This window comes from Perissodus microlepis, chromosome 14 (assembly GCF_051167445.1).
Source record: "Perissodus microlepis isolate ML-2025 ecotype Zambia chromosome 14, ASM5116744v1, whole genome shotgun sequence".
NCBI classification, from domain to species: domain Eukaryota; kingdom Metazoa; phylum Chordata; class Actinopteri; order Cichliformes; family Cichlidae; genus Perissodus; species Perissodus microlepis.
In genome coordinates, this window is record NC_140474.1 from 13,239,285 (window position 1) to 13,250,269 (window position 10,985).

At 39.5% G+C, this 10,985-nt stretch overlaps 1 protein-coding gene across 4 annotated transcripts in view; it reads left to right on the plus strand.

Moving 5' to 3' along the window:
* LOC146373553 (roundabout homolog 2) overlaps positions 1 to 10,985 on the plus strand; it is a 67,791-nt gene that overhangs the window by 25,627 nt on the left and 31,179 nt on the right. For 2 of the 4 annotated variants that reach the window (XM_084950030.1, XM_084950032.1), the window contains exons 3-6: positions 3,113 to 3,270; positions 5,503 to 5,623; positions 5,700 to 5,841; positions 9,290 to 9,417. In XM_084950030.1, coding sequence (XP_084806156.1) covers positions 3,113 to 3,270; positions 5,503 to 5,623; positions 5,700 to 5,841; positions 9,290 to 9,417 — 549 coding nt within the window. The remainder of the gene's footprint in view (positions 1 to 3,112; positions 3,271 to 5,502; positions 5,624 to 5,699; positions 5,842 to 9,289; positions 9,418 to 10,985) is intronic. The other 2 variants (XM_084950031.1, XM_084950033.1) reach the window with 1 other exon arrangement.

Below are 10,985 nucleotides of genomic sequence, written 5' to 3' on the forward strand. Positions count from 1 at the left end.
TAATTTAACAATCCAAGAGGCAAAATATTTTCAACCGAGATAAGAGGGTTTTAGTATTCTAATAGCGGGATTGCAAATACTTACAAATGACCAAAGGTTTTTGAAATAACCTCTAAAAAAAGCGAGATTAGCTCTGATATGCAAGTGATGGCCACTGGGATATTATGTCCTCTTGACTTGCAGCAGGCAAACTTTCCTCTACCATTGCATCAGAGTTAAGGATGTTGCAGAGCAGCACTGTTTCTCAAATACATAACAACTTGACAACCACCAGTGGTTTACTCGTGGATGTCAACCACCTAATGAATGGAGACTTTAAACCTAATGAATATAGCCAATGATGCTACCAGTGCTCGACACTCAACTTTAACTGTATGTTGACCAGTGATGGGAATAACGGCGTTACAAGTAACTGGGCGCTACAAGTAACTGGGCGCTACAAGTAAATGGGCGCTACAGCTTTAAGCAGCTGCGCGCGCTCCCGCGGACGGTAATCACGATCACTGGCCCTTTCTCAATTCTCAAGTACGCGAGTACGTACTCACGGGAGTACGTACTCGAATTGGAACAGTACTTGGTCTCCGACTGATGACGTATCACGAGTACATGAGAACGCAAGTACGCACAAGTACGCATAATTTGGAAAGGCCCACAGTCTAGCACAACACCTCATGATAAACATGACTCTGTTTTTTTCCTCAATAGCTTAGTCGCGTTTACTGTCTAAGGACAGCGCAGCAAGCACTCTGCTTATGAGAGAAAAAAAAAACAGGGGAAGTTTTAGGAGTGACGGAGAGAGAGAGAGAGAGCAGAAAAAGAGAGAGAGCGAGTTTTGAGATGTGAGAGATTTGTGACGTTTAGCGTGTTTAGACTTTGTAGTTGATGTGTTGTCTTGTGTAGTTAGTGTGTAGTGTTGTGGATAGTTTTGTGTTGTGTGTCAGAACAATGAGGCGACTGCTGTCTCCAGGCAGAAACAGGAGGAGTGATACACCTGCTGCTGTTAGACCTATCAGGCTGTGATGTTCTCCTTTACAGTGGACAGGAATTATTTTTTGGAGTGGCACAAATAATTTGTGTGGCAGCTTATTGAATGCAGAACAGCTGATTGTTCTGTAAATAGTTTGAAATGGTTATTCTAAAAAGGGTAAAAAGTTAATGGATGCAAATAACTTTGTTTGCAAAACTTGTGCATATGATTTTAAAATTGACAATTTATATTTGTATTTAAAGTTATGAAATATGATTCATTAAACATGTTTGTGGTTGTTACAGTCAAAATATAACTTTTTCTACTCGGATTTTATGTTTTTTGTATGATTTTAGATCAGTTGTGTTAGTACAGTGTGTCAAAATGAAAACATAACTGTAAATTCAGACACGTGAGGTTGTGCTGAAAAGAATGAAACCAAACAAGGCAAAGTAAATAGTTTTTAAAGGTAAAATGTGGAGGGAAAATCAAAAGTAGTTAAAAATGGCCAATTATACCCTGGACCCCAGAGGGTTAAACGTTTTTTTTTTTAAAGTAACGCAATAGTTATTTTTCAAGTAATTAATTACTTTTAGAATCTTGTAACTCAGTTACTAACTCAGTTATTTTTTTGAAGAAGTAACTAGTAACTATAATTAATTACCTTTTCAAAGTAACTTGCCCAACACTGATGTTGACACTTATTTTGAAAAAGCTATAAGCAAGTTTTTAGCAATTGTGACTCTAAGGCAGAGGTGAGTAATTAATTTTCCCAAGGGGCCTAATTGTAACATCGACTAGCAGTTTATAAATAGAACCAATTAATATCGAGCAGCATTGAATTCAGCTTATTAGTGCAGCCCTCCATAGCAGTGCCAGTTTCTCATGTGGCCCCTTGAGAAAATGATTTGGGAAAATTGGCCACCCCTACTCTAAGGCAAATTTGGGCTTTCATTGCTGGAGTGTTGGCTAAACTTGCCAAAATCAATAACCCTAACCCTAAGTGCTGGGCAGAGCCAGAAATAGCCCGATATTCAGAAGAAGGCTCTTATCATTGATGAGTCAGCCACAGCGGACATTCGGAGAACTGCAGTTCTTAGCACTTGATTGGAGCAAGTGAACTCACGTTTCTTTTTTTTACACTTGTTTTGCCTTGTAAAGACTTAAAAAAAGCCCTTTCCAAATGTCTCGCTTGGCCAGCAGAGAGGTGTTAAATGATTTGTGTTTGGTCTGCTGCAAAGGCAGTCATTGAGTGAAGATTGGCAGAAAAGGCCAAGATCTTTTATCTTTGCACCTCAGAAAGATCGATGAAATATTCATTACCGTGTAAAAGCAGACCGATTGATTATACTGGAATAATATACTTTGGTTCAGAAAGGATCCTATAGGACTGTGTCTATTGAAAATGCGAGCCTGTCAATTCAGTTCAATTGTACAGCAGGTCTCTTGAGAGCGTTCAGTTCGCAGCTCTCACTGAGGCTTTCATCTGTCAATCACAGCACAAGATTAGAAGATATCAGAGGTCGCCGTGTCAAAGTTCTGTCGTCATCCACAGGGTGGCGGGAGCTCAAACTTTAGAAATGACACGAGCGGAAAGGCTTTGCTCGGTTGGTGCTGATTTCTCTTGACTCAGAGATGTGCTGAAGAGTTGTAAGATAGCTCTTGAATCAGAGACACAATCCTCTCGTTGATTCAGAGGCAGTTTTTCTTCTTTCTCTCCCCTGCACACGGGCTAAATTATGAATGTGCTGTTATTTGTTTACTCCATGTTGGAATGAGAGATGTGCATTATTCATCTGTTCTGACAGGAGAGACATCAGAGTAGGATGCAGGCTTTAAAACCAAGCACAGACTAACAAGGACAATGCTGGGGATGTAAGCAGTCAGGCACATGCAGACACAATAATTGACTTTCTCTATAAAAAAAAATGTGTTCAGAAAACTCTCAGCAGAAAGATGGTTCACCTAGGAGAAAGCAGCCTTAATTACTTCCAAGACAAATTGGTGCTTCATTTGTTGATACTGGTTATATGGCTGTGTGCCTGTTTGCTGATCTGTGAGTCTGATTTCCAGTCCTTGTTTTAAATACATTACTCATACAGGGCCCTCTGAAGCTAATTAGATTTCTTTGTGTCTTCTTTTTAGTCCTGAGAGATGATTTCCGGCAGGCCCCGAGTGACGTGGTGGTAGCTGCCGGTGAGCCTGCTGTGTTGGAGTGTGTACCTCCACGAGGTCACCCCGAGCCCACCGTGTCCTGGAAACGCAACAATGTCCGAGTCAGCACCAAAGATGAGCGCGTCACTGTAAGTTCAACAATCATTAGAAAAAACGTTCATTTTTAGCGAAAAATACAGCGATTTGTAAACCCGATAAACTCTACTGCATTAATCTTTACATCTCTGGATCATCTCCAAAATCTAACCCTCAGAGGTCAAAGTAGTCATAGCTGGTAACCTAAACCTAACCATATATTTGGGAGAAAGCCAAAATTTACTTTCTTTTGTAAATATTTTTTGATCTGTGTAAGTAAGAATGATGATTTTCTTTGTTCTCTGATTGCAAAGACTTTGGGGAGTGACTAAAGAAAACAAAAATTTAAGCCTGTGTGCCTAGGGTTAGAGTTCTGCCCATCACCAATGATGACTCAGACCTCAAACGGTTAACCAGTTTTAAGTTGGATGCAGTCTCACCTCTGGTAAAAATCTCACTCCAGAATGTTTTCAGTTGTCCTGCTAAACAAACAACCAAAAACATCATACCAACCTCCCTGGCAGAAGAAGTAGAGGAAGATGGATGTCTGGTTTTTGGATTTTGTCATCAGACAGTGATCACGAGGGGCTGCGCGGACATCTCAAAATTATGATGATTCAACATGTGCCCCAGGCGGTGGATTTCAGGTGGCCTTCAAAGCTAATAGATCCAATCTTTCCTGCATGTCCTGAGCCTGTCTCGGGGTCTCCTCCCTTTAGGACACGCTTCAACCACCTCATCTAATCAGATGCCTAAACCACTTTAACTGGCTCCTTTTGGAGGAGTAGCGGCTCTACCCTGAGCCTCTCCCAAATGACAGAGCTCCTGAATATTGGGGTGGAGGGATTGGTATACCCACGAGAAAGAAAGACGTACCTGTGGGCTGTCCTGTGGGCCACCAGCTGAAGGAGGAGTCATAGGAGTTTGGTGCTTTGTGGATCAGGTGGCAGCCAGAGGCACAGTGATCTGATCCTTGGTTGGCAAATGTGGCTAAACTAACCTGCTAAACTAAATTCTCTAGAAAGGTACCGAGGCACAAAGATAGTTACAATGTTTTTATTTCCTTACTGTTACTTTCTTACTGATTCGTTTATTATAGACCTACTGTAGTTTCCAATTCCTAACATCCATGATCAATAATTCTGGATATAAATCCAATGAAAACCAACATCGAACTGTACTTAATAATGGCCATAGCCTTTATACATGAAGTGTGATAAATATTATTGGTCTGTGCTGTGGGGCTCAATTGTTGCCAAAAACTATTAAAAATACAATAGAGACCTACATTTGAAATGAACACGAGCCCTGAAGTTTATTTTGAGTTAATCCCACATGCTCTCTAGTGATGTGAGTACTTCGCAGTGCTCCAAATGCGTATGAATCCATCTCTGAAAATAGTTCACAAAGGTACAGTTTCACTTCTGACTGAGTCACACTTAATTAAAATCTGTGATCTATCTTTCATTATTTTACTTAAAAAATTATATATATATATTAGCATCAAATCAGTTTTTTTTTTTTTGCCTGAAATGTAAGTTTAAAAAAACAATAAACATCTGTGATTTATTACAGAGTCACTACATACTGCAAAGGTAGACTTTACATACAATTGGCAGTGTTTGAGTACGTGGGGTAGGAATAAGTTGAAAATTTAAGGTTAAAGAGGTGTTCAAAAAGGAAAATGACCAAGCAAAATTAATTTAAACTTTAACGTGTACAACTGTGAGCATAGACCTGTGTGGATAGATTCTGGTTTTTCTTTCTTTCCTCAGGACTGATAAATATTCCCTCAAATGGTCTAGGAAAACTCTGTTGTACAGGTGGGAGAGATATCAATTCAGACTGACAACAGTTTCTGTTGACTATCATTTAATGTGGACACCTTCGTACGCTGCAGAGCGTAAAGTGTCTCTGATTCTGCTGTCGCTTTTCTTCTGTCCTCTCATGTGTAAAAACAACAGCTGGACACAATCTCTGGGTGTTGAAAAGTAGATTTGGAACTGTGAGTAGTCACAGGCGGATGAAAGATATTGTTTACGTCAGTAGCTCAAGCAGGAGCTTTAAACTGAACTTAATTTCAAGTAAATCTGTGCTGAGAACCTCACGCATAAGAATGTAGATAGAAAATAAACATCACAGCAACGTATACACGTACACCTACAGTGACTCATACAGTGTTTTGAATATGAGTGATTAATGATCTTTGCATCAGTGCAAACATAACTAATCATGTGATTACTCAGGGGATGCTGAACGCTAATCGCTGCCATTGTGTTTTTCAGATGCGTGGTGGCAAACTGATGATCTCTCACACCAGGAAGAGCGATGCAGGCATGTACGTCTGCGTGGGCAGTAACATGGTTGGCGAGAGGGACAGTGATCCTGCAGAGCTGGTGGTGTATGGTGAGGTTCAAACAGTTACGTAGTCAGTCCTTCGAAGAGCATAAAGTGGTCATGTTTAAAGGCATCTGTTGTCTAGCAGAGCGCCCCGTGTTGGTGCGAAGGCCTGTTAACCAGGTGGTCATGGAGGAAGAGACTGTTGACTTTCTATGTGAGGTCCACGGGGATCCCGCTCCTACTGTGCGATGGCGGCGAGAAGAAGGAGAGCTTCCCCGCGGGAGGTGAGCTGATGGGCATGACCGCAGACAAATAGAGAGACAGACTGTTGATGCACACACAGCCTGAGAGCACTCTTGTGTTAACACACGTGCCCCAGAAAACGTAAATATGTGCAGGAGCTGTTTATTAACTCGTGTCTTTCTGTTACATATCACACCCGCGTCACATCACACTTCTGAGGCAGCAGAGCGCCTTCCCCCTCAGACTGATTCCACCTCGCTGCCATAATGAACACATCGGGAAATCATTCCTACCGTTCTCTATAAAACCGTATAACACCGTTCATTCTGTGACAGGTGATCACACCAGTCAGGCATAAGATCCCAAACAGACTTTTGTATTATGTCTTCATGCAGCTGTTTTCTCAGATTTATAGTGTTCATATTATTTATGAACACCTCTCTCTTACAAGTCATTCCTACTTTTACTCTCTTCAGCAATCTTTGTTTTTTAATCACTCTTGTAGAAATATATATAAATCCCTGCACTATCTCATAGTAAAGGTCCTTTATAAGGCACCTGTGGCACCCACCTGTGTTGTTTATTTGTTGTTTATTGTCGACTGTACCATCTTTACTCTTTATCATGCTGCTGTAACACAACAATTTCCCTTGTGGGATCATTAAACTATCTATCTATCTATCTATCTATCTATCTATCTATCTATCTATCTATCTATCTATCTATCTATCTATCTATCTATCTATCTATCTATCTATCTATCTATCTATCTATCTATCTATCTATCTATCTATCTATCTATCTATCTATCTATCTAATACATGACTAAATACATGACTATTTGGACAATTGCAATTTTTGTAACTATCTCTGCACACCACCACAGTGGCTTTTAAATCAAACTATCAAGCTGTGATTGAACTGCAGGTTTTCAGCTTTGATTCAACAGGATTGACAAAAGTACTGAATTAAGTGTTTAGGAATTAAAACTTCTCCATTTTTCAGAGGCTGGATAATTTACTGACAAGCATTTCCATGGCCACATGAGGCCGGCTCTGTTGTTATACCATCAAAAATTAAGCAGTTAAAAGTCCTGGAATTGATTCCAAGTAATGATCTTGCATTTGGTATCTTTTCACTGGAACTATCAACATGAGAGCCAAAGAGATGTGTATCCAAGTGAAGGAAGGCAAAGTTTAAAAAAACAAAATAAATCAGAATAAGAGAGACAGCAAAAACTTTAGCAGTGGCCAGATCAACATTCTGCTACATTCTTAAAAAAAAACTGGCCACCTTAGAAATACTAAATGGACTGAAAGACCACAGATGGAACTGAGGAATTACTTCCCTGAAAATCCAACTAAATCAAAAGGTAGACTGTCCATGTCAAGTTTGCAATGAGATGCCTTTGTGAATGGAAATACAGAGAACAATAAACCACTGGTTACACTCAACAGGAAGAGCAGCAAGGCCAGATTAGACTCTGAAAAAATTCTGTGGACAGATGAAGCCAAGATGTATCAGAATGACCGGACGAGAAAAGTATGAAGAAGCATACTTTGGCGGTCTGATCCAGCGTACCACATCATCTGTCAAACATGGTGGAGGCAGTTTTAAGGCATAGGCCCGTATACCTGCCAGTGGAAACATCACTAATGTTTACTGATGATGTGAGCGCTGATAGAAGTAGCAGGATGAATTCTTACGTGTACAGAGATATACTTTCTGCTCTGATTCAGCCAAATGCTGCAAAACTGGTTGAGCCGCACTTCACAGTACAAATGAATACTAGTCTAAAGCATACTGCAAAAACAGCCCAAGAGGTTCTCAAGCCAAAGAAATGGGATAATGTTCAATGGCTAAGTCAGCCATTTGATCCCAATCCAACACAGCGTGCTTTTCAGTTACTGAAGACAGAAACAAAGGCAGAAAGACCCACAAACAAGCAGCGAGTGTAGGCGGCTGCAGGAAAGGCCTGGCAGAGCATCTTAAGGGAGGAAACACAGCGTTTGGCGGTGACCATGAAATCTAGACTTTAGTTTGTCACATTAATTCTGAGCCTCTGAAAAAAGTGGATTTTGTGTAAAAACCAGTTTTAATTCTTGATCAGTTTTTGTTAAACGCCTTGAATTAGTGATGAAAGTCGGTACTTTAGTCACATCTTGTTTCAAAACTTCATAAAAAATGAAAAGACTGAAAGAATTTTATGGGGAGAAGTTTCATGCTTTCTTATAGTAATGGCACTATAATAATCATTTTTAGCCAAAACTGATAAATAATTCTATTATTTTGAAACATAATGACTTAAACAGCAGAGATATGAACTTCAAATAAAGAATTTTCATATTTTATGTAGATATAATTTTACTTACTTATTTTCAATTTAGTGAGTTAATGCAGTCCTGCTCCACAATGGCTGCTGCTGTTAGAGTCTTTTACAGATTACAGCTTAATTTGAAGCTTGTGATAGCAGCCACTAAAGGGATGTGTTACTGGAAATGGGGGAAAGCTAACTGGCTTTGACTATTTTCCAACAGTTTCACAAAACTGTGTCAAACATATGGCCCTTGATTTATTAATTATTATATTCTTATATTGAACATGACCTGCACACACTGGGGATTGTAGCAAAATGTGATAGTCGGTAACATTTCATAAATGAATAAATATTCATATTAAGTATGACAGTTCTGTGATTTTTCTGTGAATTGGGAAGTCTTACTTTAAACTTGGTGATCCCTACATAAGCCTGGTGTAAGAGTCTTTTTAAAATGCTACTCATATATGTCTCATTAAACGTGTCCATATACTGTATTATCCATTAATGGGAGACCAAATGCGTAAATGTATGTCCTGAACAATTTTGGCAAAACCTGCACAAAAAGCAAAGTCACGGTGACTGCGGTGTAAGAGTTTATTTGTCCACTTGGCGACAGGATGATGAAGATTGTTGTTTCATGTTTGCAAAGAGCTTTTCTGTCTTTTATCTTTGACTTTTACCTGTCTTTCATCTTTTTCCATTTCATTTCTTTCTTCGGTTGCTCACTGATCCATGAAATAAATGGACTTTAAGCAGATTTTACTCTTTGTGTTTCAGTAATTGTACGCCTTGCGTAGACAAAGAGAGTTACACTGTACATAATATAAATAATTCTGCTCTGTCTTTATATTTAATCTACTGCCTGTACAAAACCAAGTGAAAAATCCTTCGATGTGTTGAGGTAATCTCATTTCTTTCTAGTTGATTTTCATCAGTTTCAGTCATTTTCCTGGAGCCTGTGACAATATCTAAAGCAGATAAGACACATTGTTCCACCGGTTTCAAGATAATGCCACCTGATAGCAAAGAAATCCTTCTAAGGACAAGAAATTCCATTACCCCAAACCACTGGCAGAATTTTTCACTTTGTGGAGATTAGTATGGTTACTTATTTATTTATTTTGCTATGCATCTGCCAGATCTTTCATTAACTCGCTTTTTATTCACAGGTTTGAAATCCGCAACGGCAACAACCTCCGTTTGTTCCGCGTGAAAGAGCAGGATGAAGGGACGTATACCTGCACATCAGAGAACAGTGTGGGCAAGACAGAGGCTTCGGCCATGCTGCAGGTGCACGGTGAGAAGCACATCATGCATATTGTATACAAACTCACACACACACACACACACTTAGACATGCATAAAAAAAGCTCTCAATTCAGGGCCATTTTCACGTATAAGGTAGAGTCACATGGCAGCTGCATCATGCAAAGCCTGTTCCCACTTGATGTCCAACGCTCACTGTGTTATATCAGTCCCTGTCCAGCGGTGCTGCCAGGAGCTTATGCTAAACCGTATGGATTACGCCATTTGACAGATGTTTGGTAGATGTGTGGGTTAACTCACTGCCAGAGAGCAGTCTCAATATTAATAAGACATGACTCCCCCACCTCCTCTCTTCCTGTCTCTTTATCTCCCTCCTCCCTCCTCGTCCTTTTCACTCACTCGGTGTCTTGGTTTAAATAGTCTCAGACGACTTCATCCGCTAATGCCTTTTTCAGTGTAAATGAAATCCGAACCAAGTGGTTTTCTGTTCACACTTTTCTGTTTTGTTTCTTTGTGCTTTTACATGCTATACTTTCCGTTTAGTTGCTCAGCGTTTCATCCATCTCATTAATTCTCCATCTCTCTCCGTTTCAAACTCTATCATCATTCCGGTCGGCCGGCTCTGTGAGTTCACTTTCCATCTAATTCTTCTCCACAGAAGGGCATTTATGTTGCTCATTTGTCTAGAAAAAAATATTTTCTGTATGACGTTCTTAATGGTTTTTAAAAGCAACTCTAAATGTCTAATGGTGTAAATGAGTTCCTCCATTAGGTACTGACATGTTGACAACATGCCTGTTGCTGCAGTCAGGCATTAAGTAAGCCCCAGACACAGTGACTTAATGTACAGCAGATTAAGGACTCCTATCAAACACACATCTGCTGTGTTGAGAAGAGTGTGGCACCATAATTTCTAAATCCTTCTCTCTTTTGCAGCTGGAGGAGTTCAAAATGCAGCTGAAAGGCTTTTAATTACAACTAAACTGAGGCTGAAATAACAACGTATTTGACCTCATCCATTATTACAGAGCACTTAAACTAATATTCTATCATTAGACTTAGTACTAGCAATATGTTTGGTGGAGATGCATCAAGCTTTTGACCATCAAGATCAAAATTACCTTGATATTTATTGTGCTTTTGTCAAGCGCCTAATTTGGGTCAAGCTTCAAAAACAATGTTGCTTACATTTCCCATAATGCATTTATAAAGGAATACTCCACAAACTATAATTACATTGATGTAATACTCCTCAAATTCCAACTTTTTTATGAATTTGTTTTTTTGTGTAAGCTTCTAATTTTGGCCTTTAGTCAGGATAAGACTGATGGCATCAATACGACATCATTAGGCTTATTTTCTCAATAAATCAGGTCCAGATCAAACTTACCTTCTTATTTCTGCTTTATAAAACCCCAGTAAAGGACACACAGTACTTGCAAAAGGTACCCTTCATGTCTTTATATTTTGCTTTGAAAGAGCCAGATTTTTCTGTAATATTTTGAAAGTGGTCTTGTGCATCAGTTCTCCAGGCTTTCTGAAGGTCATTCAAGGGTTTTCTTTGGACACTGGTTGATTTTTCAATCATTTTCAGCCCAG